This window comes from Ovis aries, chromosome 20 (genome assembly GCF_016772045.2).
Source record: "Ovis aries strain OAR_USU_Benz2616 breed Rambouillet chromosome 20, ARS-UI_Ramb_v3.0, whole genome shotgun sequence".
In the NCBI taxonomy this organism is placed as follows: Eukaryota; Metazoa; Chordata; class Mammalia; order Artiodactyla; family Bovidae; genus Ovis; species Ovis aries.
In genome coordinates, this window is record NC_056073.1 from 27510309 (window position 1) to 27525321 (window position 15013).

General features: G+C 51.9%; 1 protein-coding gene across 6 annotated transcripts; it reads right to left on the bottom strand.

The window, feature by feature from the left end:
- Positions 1-376: 376 nt before the first annotated feature.
- ABCF1 (ATP binding cassette subfamily F member 1) lies at positions 377-13454 on the bottom strand. Of its 6 annotated transcripts, none has more exons than XM_004018973.5 (25): positions 13358-13454; positions 9662-9708; positions 9354-9449; positions 9066-9192; positions 8881-8918; positions 8688-8795; positions 7704-7778; positions 7511-7624; positions 6595-6696; positions 6237-6359; positions 5780-5880; positions 5594-5679; positions 5156-5295; positions 4922-5070; positions 4576-4659; positions 4306-4430; positions 4008-4120; positions 3714-3885; positions 3548-3622; positions 3364-3434; positions 1892-1924; positions 1641-1809; positions 1380-1444; positions 1220-1292; positions 377-1077 (listed from the first exon to the last, which is right to left on the bottom strand). In XM_004018973.5, the coding sequence occupies exons 1-25, from the start codon at positions 13428-13430 to the stop codon at positions 911-913; spliced, it is 2526 nt and encodes an 841-aa protein (XP_004019022.2). In that variant the 5' UTR covers positions 13431-13454; the 3' UTR covers positions 377-910. The 6 variants fall into 6 exon arrangements, with proteins under 6 accessions (XP_004019022.2, XP_011956362.2, XP_042093352.1 ...); XM_012100972.4 differs by having other exon boundaries at positions 9066-9195; XM_042237418.2 differs by having other exon boundaries at positions 9066-9198.
- Positions 13455-15013: the final 1559 nt, after the last annotated feature.

Genomic DNA, 15013 nt, shown 5'->3' on the forward strand with positions numbered 1-15013 from the left:
TCAACGCTGTACACTCACGTCTTCTAAGTCTTCTCTGTCTAGATTATGCACAAAAGCAGACCACGTCTGCGCCCTTCCCGTATACCCCACAGAGCACACAGTAACTCTGCGGGGATAGACACTCTGGTCCCTGACCCCAGGGTGGAGCTTGGATAGTGAGAAACCTGAGTGTCCTAGTCCTGGCTAGAAGGGAGGACTCCCTTTCCCTTGCATTCCTCAAACAGCGAGCACTACCTAGACTGAGGTAAGATTGCAATTGGCACCCGGCTGCACCGGTGGGGAAGAGAGGCTGCCCGCCACTGCTAGGAAAGCGAACACAGCAAATCAAGATTCAGAAGAGTTCCAGCTCCCACAAATCTCCAAACAGCAACAAGGCGGCGGCAACTCCTTTCCTTTATTTCTTCCCCCTGTAAATGGCGATTCGAGTTCAGCAGCATTCCTTTCCTGTCCCCAAGTCCCCCATCAGACCAGATACTGCAGGCACCAGATCCTGGGTGGCAGGAGCCGCAGCAGCTGTTGGTATCTATTAGGTCAGCACTGAATCCACCGGAGGAGGGCAGCACCACTCAGACCAGGCGGCAGCTGCACCCGAAGCTTGGGGCGGCCCAGAGGCAATCTTCCCCGTGAGGACAGAGGCTCAGACAACTGGCTGCGTGAGCTGGCTGGCTGGAACCCCATGATGACAAATGTCACCTCTGCTTGTACAGAGGGACTTCAAAGATAAGGCCCACTCAGTTATCTCAAGAGAAGCAGAACAGACGAGTCTTTCAAAGAAAAGGAAGCAATCAAATATCCTGGTCACATCAAGACCACACTCCACCTTCACACGCCTGAGCAGCTGCCATGCCGGCTGTCGTCCAGAGCAAGCTTCCAAATGGAGAGGAGACAGGGGATGTCCGGGAAGGAAAGCTCACTCTCGGGGCCGGCTGACCATGACTTCTCCCAGGGCCTCCAACACCTCCCGCTTGTAGTCTTCGAAGTCACCGTCGATCTGGCTAACACTCTGCTCCTCCACCACCCACAGCTGGCAGTTGGTTTCTGTGATGAGTCGGGCATCGTGGCTGACGACGATCACAGCTTCGAGGCAAGACAGTGAGAATGGAGGACAGGCAGAAAGGAAGAGGGGAATCAAAACCTGCAAGGAGGGTGCCCAGCCCCAGGACACTTACAGTCCCATCCCCAAGCAGGGTAGGAGGAGGACAAGCCCGAGCTGACTCACCACCCTTGTATTCGTTGATGGCCTCCCCTAGAGCGTCGATAGACTCGATGTCCAGGTTATTGGTGGGCTCGTCCTATGGGGAGGAGGCGTCCCGAAACTGAGTGTTAACGACCCCTACCTTTCCTGGTGCTGGCCCCACCCTGCAACCCCATTCACTCACCAAGATGAGGACATCAGGCTCCCGACAGGCCAGCTCTGCAAACACAACTCGTGCCTTCTGCCCACCTGGAGCAAAGGGGAAGAACCACTGCACCTTCCACCACCCCACATGTCTGCAGGTGGGCCCTGAACGCCTGTGTGTGCATGCAGGTGCGTGCGTGCGTGCTGAGGTCCCCCAAGTCCTGGTTCCTCTTCCCCCCGCCTCGAGGGACAGTGTGCTGGAGGGCATTCTGAGGAGGGGGCGCCTGCCCGGGCCCGGTACCAGAGAGCTTGCAGATCTGGATGGTGTGGGCGTGGCTCTCCAGGCCGAAGCGGCCCAGGCACTTGCGCGCATCCTGGTAGGGCAGGTTGAAGCCCCGCTGCAGGTACTCGGTGGGCGTCTCCTCCATGCGCAGCTGCTCTGCATACTGCTGGTTGAAGAAGCCAATTTTCTGCCCAAGAGGAGAGGAAGGTGGTCAATGAAAGTCAGACTTCCTCTCGGCCTCTGACTACCCGATTCCCAAAGCCACTTACCAGCCGGTGGTTCTTCCTCATTTCACCCCGAGTCTGCAAGGAAAAAGCAAGGCGGGGCGGAGTAAGCGGGGACGGAGAGGAGCCACAGCTCCACCTCCCAACTCTGAAGGGAAATGAACACCAGAACAGGGCTGGGAACGAGCTAGCACAAGAAAGGTAACACAGGTGTGTCCCTAACAGGGCCACAGCAGGCCAGGAAATCAGGCAAGAGGAAAAGCGAGGAGGAAGTGGAGATTCAGAACCAGGAGCAGGCTGACCACGAGCAGAAAACCCCGTCCCCACCTTCCAGCCAGAATTTTTCAGGGTTCCACCTCAGATGGGAATGAGTTTATGGGAGGCTCTAGGACACCTTTCTGAAGATCTACTCTGTGGGTGTGAGGCAATGTGCCTTCTCCACACTTGCCTGGAGGGCAGACAGATGGTTACAACCACCTGGCACTACATATACCGCAAAAGTCCCCGAAGCAACTCTAGGGAATTCATCTTAAGGAAAAACTAAATTCATGAACAAGTATCGTAAGACTCTTTACTGTTGTCCTTCAGTGAAACACCAGAAACATTCTAAACAACAGACGTCAAGTAAATTATAATAGGTCCATAAGAAAAATGCATATAAGACTGCTACTGCTAAGCCACTTCAGTCGTGTCCGACTCTGTGCGACCCCACAGACAGCAGCCCACCAGGCTCCTCCATCCCTGGGATTCTCCAGGCAAGAACAATGGAGTGGGTTGCCATTTCTTTCTCCAATGCATGAAAGTGAAAAGTGAAAGTGAAGCCGCTCAGTCGTGTCCGACCCTCAGCGACCCCATGGACTGCAGCCTTCTAGGCTCCTCTGTCCATAGGATTTTCCAGGCAAGAGTACTGGAGTGGGGTGCCACTGCCTGACTACAAGCACAAAAAAATGCTTCATATACATTATCTGAAAAAAGCTAGCTACAAAACAATTCACAGGATAACCCACTTTTATTAAGAAAAATAATTACATATATGCTTGTAAGAAAAAAAAGGAAAGCGATCCATTAAAATTAATACAGGTTATCTCTAGATTTTTCTCTGGCTTATGTAATTTTTTTTTCATCTGTCCCTTGCTTAGTTCCCCAATCAGGGATCTAACCAGGGCTCATGCTGGTAAAAGCCCTGAGTCCCAACTACTGGACTGCCAGGAATTCCCTGGTTCACATAATTTCTAACGATTCTACAGTGGGCATATATTTCTTACATAACCAGAACACACAAGCAGGATGGCGGAGGCACGCCCTTCATCTGGGCCCACTTCTCCAGGTCTGTCTCCAGATCTGACTGATCTAAACTGTCCTCCTCTACAGCACCTCTTAAGGAAAAGAACCATTCATGACAAGTTCTGTATTTAACTCTCCACAGCAGAGAGGGCTCCCCAGGAGCCTCCAGGGAACAGCCGTGTGCTCATGCCTCCGCTCGCCCGTCACCACGGCCCTTCGACTCCTGGACTCACCGGCATCAGCTTGCCTGTCAGCAGCAGCAGCAGGGTGCTCTTCCCCACGCCGTTAGGGCCCACGATGCAGACTGCCCGAGGGAAGAGAGAGGTCAGAGGTGAGGTCCCCAGAAACTCCCTGGGGCTCCTGCTCCACGGCCTGAGTCCCACCCCGAACCCTGCACTGAGCCTCCCCTCAACTCACTCCTTGAGTCCATGTCGATGCCAAAATCCAGATTCTTAAAGAGTGGTTTCTGCCCCTCATAGCCAAAGGTCACACCTGAGAAGGCAAGAAAAGCAGCACTTTATTTTCTCTTCAGAGTCCCCCTAGAGCCCTGGAGGGGTGGGCAGGCAGGGCCGCGGCCGCTCACCGTGCAGGCCCAGCACTGGAGGGCTGAGCGGTGGTGGGTCGGGGAACGTGAAGCGCACGGTGTACTCCTTGGGGCGCTTCAGCAGCTCGGGGGCCTCCTGTGACTCCTCATCCTGGTTTTTCCGCCGGCACTTCTGCTGCTTTCGAGTCAAGGCTTCCTTAGTTTGCTTCTCCTGAAGAGGACGGGCAAAGGGAGACATCCAAGCCTTGGATGGGAGGCCCTGAGTGGCAGGCAGGGTCCAAGGCCTCCTCCTTCTCCCGAGAAGATCCCTGCCCAGGAAGAGCCAGTGCTCACCGCCTGCTTCGTGGACTTGCCGCCCGCCTTTAGCTCCTTCAGCTTTTTCTCCTGCTTCTCATATTGCTTCAGCAGTTCCTTTTGCTTTTGCTGGTACATCTTCTTGAAGGTCACTGGGGCAAGGGGATGGGGGGTCATCAATGCTTGTCCCTGTCCCCAGGAGGATGGGGGATGGTGGGGGCAGGGGTCATTTCCAGAATTCTCTAAAACTCAGAATTATCACCACGTCCCTATGTCCCTTCCTCCCAGGCCTTTCTCCAGGAACCACCCCTTTCCTCGCCCCCAGCGTCCCACGTACTATAATTGCCCCTGTAGTAGTGAAGCCGCTGGGCGTCGAGATGGATGATGTCAGTACAGACATCATCCAGGAAGCCTTGGTCATGGGAGACGATGAGCAGTGTCTTCCGCCAGCCCTGGAGGTAGCTGGGTTTTAAAGAGTGTGGAAATGTCACAATCTCCAGGTTAGAGTGCAGACAGGGGCAGGAATCGAAAGAGAGAGACTGGGGTGAGAGCTGTCAGGGGCAGAGTGGAGACCAGCGATACAAACCTATAATCCAGGGCCACTCACTTGTTGAGCCAGATGACAGCGTTGAGGTCCAGGTGGTTGGTGGGCTCGTCCAACATCAGCAGCGTGGGTTCCATGAACAACGCCCTAGAGGGTGGGCGGCAGAAGGCAGGGTCAGTAGGAGGAAGACCCTTGCTAACCCACAGAAGCCTCTGCTAAGTGGAGCCTGAGTGCATAAACACTCCTTCCCAATCTCTCCTAAGAGTTCCTGAGACAGATGAGAACACACCCCCAGACAGGGAGAGAAGCCCCCGAATCTGACAAGTCAGACAGTATGGGAGGGAGAAGACAGCCTTGGAAGAACAGGAAGGGTGGGCGGAGGCCAGAAGGGCAGGGGCTGGGAGCCCACCTGGCCAAGGAGACACGCATGCGCCAGCCCCCCGAGAACTTCTGTGTGGGTCGATTCTGCATTTCAGGGTCAAAGCCCAGGCCGGCCAGGATCCGGCGGGCTTTGGCCTCTGCAGCGGCCGCCCCGGTGGCCCGCAATTCCTCATACACCTGGGAGGAGGGAGAAGAGGACACATGTTGGGGGGTCCCAGGAGCCCCCCATTTTAGCTCGTGTCCCCTGCGCCATCTCCTCTACCTTCTCGAGCCTCTCGGCAGCCGCGTCATCGCCCTGCTCCAGCTGTCCCTGAAGCCGCCGTTCCTCTTCCAGCAGCTTCAAGCGCTTGGTGTCTGCTCGAAGGACAGCCTGCACGGCTGGCGTCTCGTCAGCTACCACCTCTGGGGGCCGGGGAGCAGTCAGGGTGCACCCAGGGGCCAAGGCTCCTGCCCCCTCTTCCCAGCAGCTCCGTTTCTGGACTGCCTGACCCTGCCCAGCTCTCAGCACTTGTTCCAGCCTCTCACCGCACCCCGCCTACTTCTGTGGCACCCATTTCCCAGTCCCCAGTCTCCCCACAAAACCCTTCCAACTCACAGCCACAGGCTCTTCTGTTCTTGGCTGGCTCACAGACCCCAGTGGTAGCCCCTCGCAAGTCCCTGAGTTTCCCCCCACCAGCCCCTCTGCCACCAGCGGCCTCACCCTGCTCGCACAGCAGCACGTCGATGTTGGGAGGGATGCTCAGGGCTCGGTTGGCGATGTGCTTGAGGAGAGTGGTCTTGCCCTTGCTGAGGAATGAGAGCTTTGAGGACCAGGCCGCCTCCGAGAACAAGTCTCTTCGCCCTCTGGCCCCTCCCCTCTCACAGCTCCAGCCCCTCCTCTTCTCACCCATTGGGTCCCACCAGCCCGTAGCGGCGGCCGGCGACGATGTACAGGTCTGCGTTGACGAACAGCTCCTTGCCGTGGGCCGAGATGCTGAACTTCTCCAGCTGCGACGGTCAGCAGAGAGTGAGCATGTGAGAGCTCCCTTCCGTATGTCTAGCAGCTGCAACTTTTTCTCTGCGGGGAAGCCCCCTCCCCATCCACTGCCTCTAATCGGAGTCCACACCCTAAGCGTGGCCAGCCTGTCCCACCCTGCTTCCCTCCAAAGCTGGACTCCTACGCTGGTTCTTCTATCTTCTTGTTCAAGTTTGCAGAACTCAAGATGTGGAGAACGCCTCCCAGGTTTCTTCCCAGCGGACCTCCCCCTCACACCCACTTTCTCAGTCACCATGGCCTCTCAGGGGAAGGGGAGAAGTGGCAGGTCCCGGGCTGAGCTGGCAGGAGGGCCCCCCTCGGACCTTACCTTGATGTCAGAGGCATTTTCTAGCATGGCCTGGCGGGAAGACACCTCTGCTTGTGACACGGAGAAGTCATTTTCAGCAGCATTGGCTGCTTTTAACGAAGCCACCTGACGCTCATACTCCATCTGAGAAGGAAGGAAAGATCACATTTGAGGCCACTGCCTACCACTTTCCAGTTGCCACAATACAGACCCGTGTCACCAGGCACCATGACACTGTGCTCACAGAACACAGCTGTTTCCTTACTCCAGCTGTTAGACTCAACCCAGCACCCAAAGCTCTCCCTTCACATGTCCCCTACTTGAAGCATTAAAATAGAAACTTCTTCTGCCTCTGACCACTAAGAACCCAAGGTCTTACTTGTTTCTTGAGTTTCTTCTTCTCCTTCTTGCTAAGATGAGCATAGGGGTCATCGGCCTTGGACTCCCCTTCTTCCTCCTCCTCTTCTCCTTCCTCTGAGCCCTGTGAGAACCAGGTGATGGTAAAAACAAGGAAGCCCTCTGAGAACTTCATGTCATCCACTCCCAGCTCCACAGTCAGCTCTGTCTCTCCCCCAGAATCCTGAAATATCCTGGCGGTGCTCACATTCTCATGCCCACTCTGGTTTCCTGGTAGCCCTGTATCCATCTGTGCCACCAGGAAGGTACCTATGTACGTATATGTGAAGTGTAAAGACGCATATGCACCGATACCTATGCAACCGTCAATACAATGTGACTAAAGGCAGAACAAAAGGAACAGGTTCTCTTCCTCAGCATCAAACGAGTCTCTCTGCAGGTAAACATGCAAAGGAGAGGTCCAGAAGCCCTGTGCAGAGCCACTGAGGAATCCAACAGGATGAGAACTAGCAGGTGCTGACGGTACAGGGGAGCTCAGAGGTCACTCGGTGACACAGATGAGAAGAGTGAGGCCTAAAGAGGTGGCAAGACGTACTCAAGATCACACAGGGAGTGGCAGAGCCAGAACCGGGGCTGAGGGTGCCGGCTATGTCCCTTGCTCTTCTGGATCAAGAGGTGCAAATTAGGGCCCTTGAACTAAAAATGGCTTTTACATTTTCCAAGAGTCTTTCCAAAAACAGAAAAGAAAAATACGTATCAGAGATTGTATGCGGTCTGCAAGTCCAAAGTATTTACCAGAAGGTCCTTTACAGAAGTTTGCCAACCTCTGCCCTGGGGAGTAAGAGCGCCCCAGGTTGCAGCTCACGTCCCGCCCCTGGCCCAAGGGCCACCAGGCCTGGGCCCCTCAGCCCACCTCCCCCCAACACCGAAACACACACCTGCTCAGCCTTCTTGGCCTTCTCCTTCCCTTGCTTGGGCGGTTCCTTTTCTTTTGTTACTTCCTCTTCATCCTCCTCCTCTTCACTCTCCAGAGCAGCAAATTTATTTTGAGGCTACAGGGAAAAGCCAGCAGGTCGGACGCAATTGCTCTGATTCTTGAGACCAGCCCACCTCCCGCCACTGTTCCCTCACCTTGGCCTTCCCCTTTGACTTCTCCTCCTTTGTCTTTTTGCCCTTCAACCCTGGCTGTTGTTCCTGAGATACAGCCTGGAGAAGACACACAGACACACAAATTAATTTGCTATAACACAGACGGAAGGGCCTGGTGGGCTGCAGTCCATGGGGTCGCTAAGATGACTGAGCGACTTCACTTTCACTTTTCACTTTCATGTAGCAGAGAAGGAAATGGCAACCCACTCCGTGTTCTTGCCTGCAGAATCCCAGGGACGGGGGAGCCCGATGGGTTGCCATCTATGGGGTTGCACAGAGTCGGACATGACTGAAGCAACTTAGCAGCAGCAGCAGCTTGACAAAAATTTCTAGTAGTCCAGGAGTAGCAGTTAACTATACTAAGTCTGCCAGGAAGAAAATGAGACCCAGGAAAACCCTGGCCTCCAGCGGGAGACAGACAGTGAAGAAACGAACAGTGAACAGCGAAGCTAAGGGACTGTGAGTTAAGCAAATGAATCATGTGGATGAGATGGCCCTAACACTGGAGGGCTTCCTCCAGAGGGCAAATCTTGAGAAAAGATAATGGTCGTGGGCTTGGAGAAGACGTTCTAGGAAGAAGAGAAGGCATAAAGGATAAAGGCTTCAGGCATAAAGGATAAAGGCTTCAGCACACAGTCAGGCTGGATTCAAACATCTGATGAGGCTGATCGGCATACAAGGCAAGTCCCAAGTAATCCTGCAGAGGGGTCCTGGTGGAAGGGCAAAGACTTGAAGGTCTTTGGTTTAGATTTTGAGTTTGAAAGCAACAGAATCGCTGTAAATTTCCAAGTGATAAAGAGTACTTTTAAAAAAGCTGATTTTGACAGGATAAGCTGACAGTATAAGCAAGACTGGCCTGGCCTAGAAGAGCTAGTTGAAAAGCAGGAAAAGAAGCCAGGGAATCATCACACTGTAGCCAGAGGTGCCACATGGGGTGGGAGGGACCGGCAGAGCCAGCACTATCACCTTATTGATCCGATTCTTCTCTGGCTTGGCCGGCTTAGGAGGATGTTTTTCTTCCTCCTCCTCGTCTTCACTCTGATCCTGAATCAGGGCTGCAAAAACATTACCACCCTGGAGAATGAAAGCATAGAAGTCAGTAGAATGGTCAAGGCTGTACCCCTGGGGTCTCTGTTTACCACCCAGACAGATGGCTTACCTTGGTTTTCTTCCCTCCTCGGGGTACTGGGGCAGGCACTGAAATGACAAGGGGAGAAGGTGAGCTGGGAAAGAGAACGACCATGTCCGCTCCTCAATCTACTTCAACTCCAGATCAAGGAATGAGGCACCTGACTCTTCCTGACTCAAGGGTTCCAGGTACCCATCTCCCCTCAGTGCATTTACCCTCATCCTCCTCATCGCTGGCTGGTACTGAGAGCTTCTTAAGACGCTCCATGAGCTCCTTCTCCTCTCCGTCATCATCCACATCCTTTTTCCGCCTCCCTTTACGGGTGTCTCGCTTCTTTTTTTGCTGCTGAAAGCCAAACAGGGTGAGAGAATGAAGCCTGGGCCGCTGCTGTATCTCTGCCCCAGAGAACGCTCCCCACCAGCCGAGTGAACCGGCGCGGGCTGCAGAGGGGCTGGCGGACCGAAGATGCCCCCATGGAGTGGTGGGTCTGCTGACACCCGTACCTGCTGCTGCTGCTGCTGCTGCTGCTGCTCCTTCTCCTTGAGCACTTTCTCTTCTTCCCCAGCCTGCTTGTCTTCTACTGCCAGCTCCTCGAAGAACTAAAACAGGAGTTAAGATCTACGTAAACACGGCTCAGAGACCAATCAAGTCCTTGACCACCATGCATGTACCTAGGGACCTGCCACGCTCCCACCTTGCTCCCTCTCCCGACAAGACCTCTTCCCCTCCCTCCTGGCCCCACCGACTTCACAGGGCCACCTTCTGCTGGGAAACACCCACAGCCCCCTCTCCTCACCCCTCATTGCCTCACCGTCTTTTTGGTCTTCTTGTCCTTCTTCCCTTTCTTCACCACTTTGTCTAGAAGGGTTAAGCAGACATTGTGAATGATGATTTGCAAATTCCAAAGTCACCCTGATCTCACCTGCCAACCCTTAGTGGACTCTACCCTTCCTTGTCACTGTTTTTCTAGCTCCCTCCCTGGACACTGTCCCACGAGACAGACAACGGTGGCTGGTCTAGTGGGAGGCAGAAAAGGGGAATCCACAAGGTGATGGTGCCAGAGGTGGGAAGTAAGACAGTTTTCAGAGATGATGCCAATGTTTTTAGCTGGCAAGATTAGCTGAGCTAGAGGTACTATGAATAACTCAGGATATACTGGGAGAGAAAGACCTTTCCCCACCCCAGTCACCCACAGGAGAGAAAAGTAGGATAAAGTATTATATGTCATTTTTGGAACCTGCAGGCCACGGAAACAAAGCCATCTCCTAAGTCAACAAACACCTGGGTCTATGCCACAGCTGCTCCGCTTGCAATTCCGGCACAAACCGGGCTGTGTTAGGCTTCACTGGGCATCAGTCCTTCATCCCAGAGTGACCTGAGACACTGCTTAGCTCGTGTTCTCAGGGAGCAAAGTGGGAAGTCAAGAAAAGTTCACTGACAAATTCCCAGCCTCTCCTTTTTGTCTATCTCCGTTTCCCTGAAGACAGAGGGTTACGTCTAACTCCTTCCCGACATAAGACGGGGAGGCAGCCAGCAGCCTCGTGATTTCTCTCCACTCCTAGGCCTATCCACCATTACATTCACCCCCAACCATCCCACCGCCTACTGCTATTCAATTCTATCCAAAGGCACTCCTGCAGTCATTTAAGTTTCCCCCATCCCAAAACCAAACAAAGCCTTCTGCTACCCATCACATTAAGTATTCTCAGAACAGGATGCCACCGAGTCCACAATAATCATCTATCAGATGCTGAGCATCTACAGTGTCAAAAAGTGGATAAAATGAAGGTCAAGCCCTATAATTTAGGGCCTCACAAACGAGAAGGGCGTATCCTATTTCTTCTGCTCTTTCCTTACCCATACCCACGTGGACACTGGCTTCTCCCTGCTCCTTGGTAACTCCCAGGCATGCTTATGTCTGTCTTTGCTTAATTGGTGACCTCCACCCTGAACACACTGCAAAATCTGATCCCTGTATTGGGTGACTAGTGTGATGTAACTGAAAAGATGTGGAGACATTATGAAAGACTTTCTATATATGCTATTCTGAGGAGTCTAATCCTAAAGCCACTAAGAGGGAGGACCCATTGTAGTTCACAAGCCAGAATGATGCGATCGGCTCACTCTGACGACACTCAGAAGTGACTCAGACACTAATTTCTCTCCATGGACTAATACAACCATGCCTCCTGACCATTGGTTCAAGTGTGAGAAGTATTATCACCCAGGAGCAGGAAAAGGCTAAGTGTGGCTAAAGCTACCCTGTATCCTCCATGTCTACCCCCCACCACAACAGCTCCTCCCTTTCGTAAGGACACCATTGAAGGGTTCTTCATTTCAAAGCCAAGTGAACCACTTTCTGAAACCTTACACTCCCCCCACCCAATTATTGTTTCTATTCTTGTCTTCACTGACTCTCAAAAGTGCAGTCCACACTAGCCCCCTCCTCGTCTCCCATTCCTTTTTGAATATACCACAACCTGATTTGGGCGTTACCTTCTAATGAACACTACTTTTGTCAAAGCTGCCACCATCCTCTTAGTTGTTCAATTCAGAAAGGAATTATTGTTGTGGGGGGTTTTTTTGTAGTCCTTATTTTGCTTGACTACTCAGCAACATCCCGTGCGACTTCTCTCATCATTTTCATTCTTCTCTCCTGTTGTTACTTAGCATCAGGGATCCTGATGGTCTGCCTCTAGTTTCTCTGGCGGCTCACCTTTCTCAGTCTCATATCCTCAGCCTCCTATATGCCTTCCCTTAATTGCTGAAGTTCTCTTGGGTTCCCATCTTAGACCTCTTTTCATTTCAATCCACAGACACTCTCTAGGGGACTCCCCGGATCCAACAGCTCAACTACACCTGTGTCTTCACTCCCAGTCTACTGCTCTCTCCACGGCCACTGAACAAACTCTCTCCTTGCCGTCTCAGAAATCTTCAGCTTCAATTAGCATTCAATAGCTGACCTTACCTCTTCCTGCTCCCCAACCCATAGCCTATTACAGCTTTCAATGAAGAGCCTAGTACCCATGGAATTATTCCAAGTGAGTGTCTGCCTTAATTCTTCTCCCCTTAGTTGGTTCCCAGCTCTAGTCAATGCCCTGGCTTCCTCTCTTATCACTTCTCACAGGGATCTTTACCAGGGCCTCCTAAATGATCTCCCTGACTCCAATCATTTCTATGCACTTCAATGGGTCTTCTTTCTTAACGATTTTAGGATTAAATTCCTTGGAATATTGTATAAAGCCTTTCAGTATTTTGTCTTGCACACCTTTTCAATACCATCACATGAGTCAATACAATATTGAGGACCAGCCAGGCTCAACTACATCTCTATCTTTGCATTAACTGTACCCTCTGCTTGCTTAGAACCTTCTTCCCTTTGCTAACTCATAATGATCCTTGGAGAATGAACTCAGTTATCACATATTCCTGGGAGGCTTTGCTGACACTCCCATCCTATCTGCCTATATGTTGCCCCTGTCTTCTCTAGTCCCACAGCATTCTCAAGCACATTCCCTGACTAAACCTCTGTCCCCTATACTAGACTTGCCCCTTCTTGACAGGCAAGTCTTTTCATCCCTACATCTCCAGTTCTGTAAAATTAGTCACTGTTTACCCACTATAATTATTTCCATCCATCTTATCTCCCTCTTGAAATACCTTCAAGTCTGGGAGAAGGTCTTCATATTTTTTTGTCCCTTCTCCAAAGCACAATGTATAATTAAACACAAGTGGCTCAACAAACATTAGCTGCTTTTAAGTAAAACATAATCCTCCATTCCAATACCCAGTATCTACCTTCTTGCTCCACTTGAGTCAAAAAGGTGTCTTATGAAAGCTGTCTTAGGCCCGACTCCATGAAGGAATCAGCCTCTCTTGAGAAGCAGATGGGACTCCAGGTGAGTGCGAGTTGCGCTGGCACGGAATAGGTCGAGACATAGCTTATATATTCCTGCCGGTTGTGGAATACGGTGTGACCGAGATATCCAAAAGAGAAGAAAATAGGGCTTTTCTCATTTTCCCCATCTGTTCTTCCTACGATATGCTCTTCCTGAAATAATCTTTTACTTTTTTTTTTTTTAACGAGGACCCTCTTTAAAGTCATTACTGAATCTGTTATAATATCGCTTCTATGTGTTGTTTTTTTGACCAGGAGGCTTGTGGAAATCCTAGCTTCTTCACCAGCGATCCCGCACCTCCTGGATCGGCAGGTCAATTCTTAACCAATGAATCACCAGGGAAGTCCCCCATACGCTCTTCTCCGTCTCTTGCCCGGTGTTACTGAAGCTCGTGCCTGACAGCCCGACACCCCGACACCTTTTCTTTTCGCCGGCATCCCAAAAGCACTCCTGCCAGGGCAAACTCTTCCCGGCCCCACTGCACGCATGCGCAGTAGCCCCCCGAACGGCCCGGTGAGTCTCGCGCCCGCCACCCTCTCCTGGGACCCGGCGCACATTTCTCTCTCTTCTCTTTTCTATCTTCTTTCTCCTCTGCCTGCCAGCCTTACCTGTGGGGCCCGTGGTCTCTCCGTCCCCGATCCACTCGGGCTCCGGCGGCTGCTGCTTGGGCCCCTTCGGCATCTCGGTGGCAGTTATGGTAACTCTGGCTTCGCCGGGTGCTATTTCCGCTTCCGGTAGCGTGGGGCCCGGAACCAGACTTGCTCTCTACATCTGGGCTGTCGACTCCGCCCCTGGACGGCCCACGTGCGCGCCGCGCCGTCCTGTAGTGGGCGTGCCTGCGACCTGGTGGGAGCGTGGCCTGCAATGAGAGGGCGTGGCCGGTGCCCGCCAACTCGGGTCGCGACAGCAGGTTTAAGACAGTCGAGGAACCCCAATGACTCTACGACGCCGCGTGACTAAGTGACAGAACATAATTATTTCCGACTAGTATGAAAGAGTGAAGTCTTTTTTTTTTTTTAATAAAAGTGAAGTTGCTCAGTCGTGTGCAACTCTTGAGATTCCATGGATTGTAGCTTACTAGGCTCCTCGGTCCATGGAATTTTCCAGGCAAGAGTACTGGAGTGGGTTGCCATTTCCTTCTCCATGAAGTCTTTAAAAACAAAAACAAAACTGAACGCTACCTTGTTACCTGTCCTTTCTGATTAGTCAGGAGCAGAAAAGCAAAGTCCACTAACTCAGGAAGAGGCTTTGTCGGTCTAGTGTTGAGATATGTCACAAAATCCTGAGGTGTAGAGATGTAAACGAGGAACTGTAGCCTAACAAACAGGAATCACAGTGCAGTGGGGCTTGGGTTCACTTTTTTTTTTCTTTTGGTAACAGCTTTTCTGAGGTGTAAGTGACTTAAGGTAAACTTTATATATTAATACAATAGATAACCAGTAAACTGCAAAGTGAATGCTATAAGTTTTGACATGTTCAGTTCAGTTCAGTCACTCAGTCGTGTCCAACTCTTTGAGACCTCACAAACTGCAGCACTCAAGGCCTCCCTGTCCATCACCAACTCCCAGAGTCCACCCAAACCCATGTCCATCGAGTCGGTGATGCCATCCAACCATCTCATCCTCTGTCGTCCCCTTCTCCTCCTGCCCTCAATCTTTCCCAGCATCGGGGTCTTTTCCAGTGAGTCAGCTCTTCGCATGAGGTGGCCAAAGTATCAGAGTTTCAGCTTCAACATCAGTCCTTCCAATGAATACCCAGGACTGATCTCCTTTAGGATGGACTGGTTGGATCTCCTTGCAATCCAAGGGACTCCCAAGAGTCTTCTCCAACACCACAGTTCAAAAGCATCAACTCTTCGGTGCTCAGCTTTCTTTATAGTCCAACTCTCACATCCATACGTGACCACTGGAAAAACCATAGCCTTGACTAGACGGACCTTTGTTGGCAAAGTAATGTCTCTGCTTTTTAATGTGCCGTCTAAGTTGGTCATAACTTTCCTTCCAAGGAGCAAGCGTCTTTTAATTTCATGGCTGCAGTCAACATCTGCAGTGATTTTGGAGCCCAGAAAAATAAAGTCAGCCACCGTTTCCCCCATCTATTTGCCATGAAGTGATGGGACCGTATGCCATGATCTTAAATCACCACCAAAATCAATATTTGGGACACTTCGAATTCTAATAGATGTGGGACCAAAGTGCTTCCATAGCTCTGCCAGTTCCCTTCTCTCCTTAAACTGCTACAGTCTTGCTTTTGTCCTCACCATT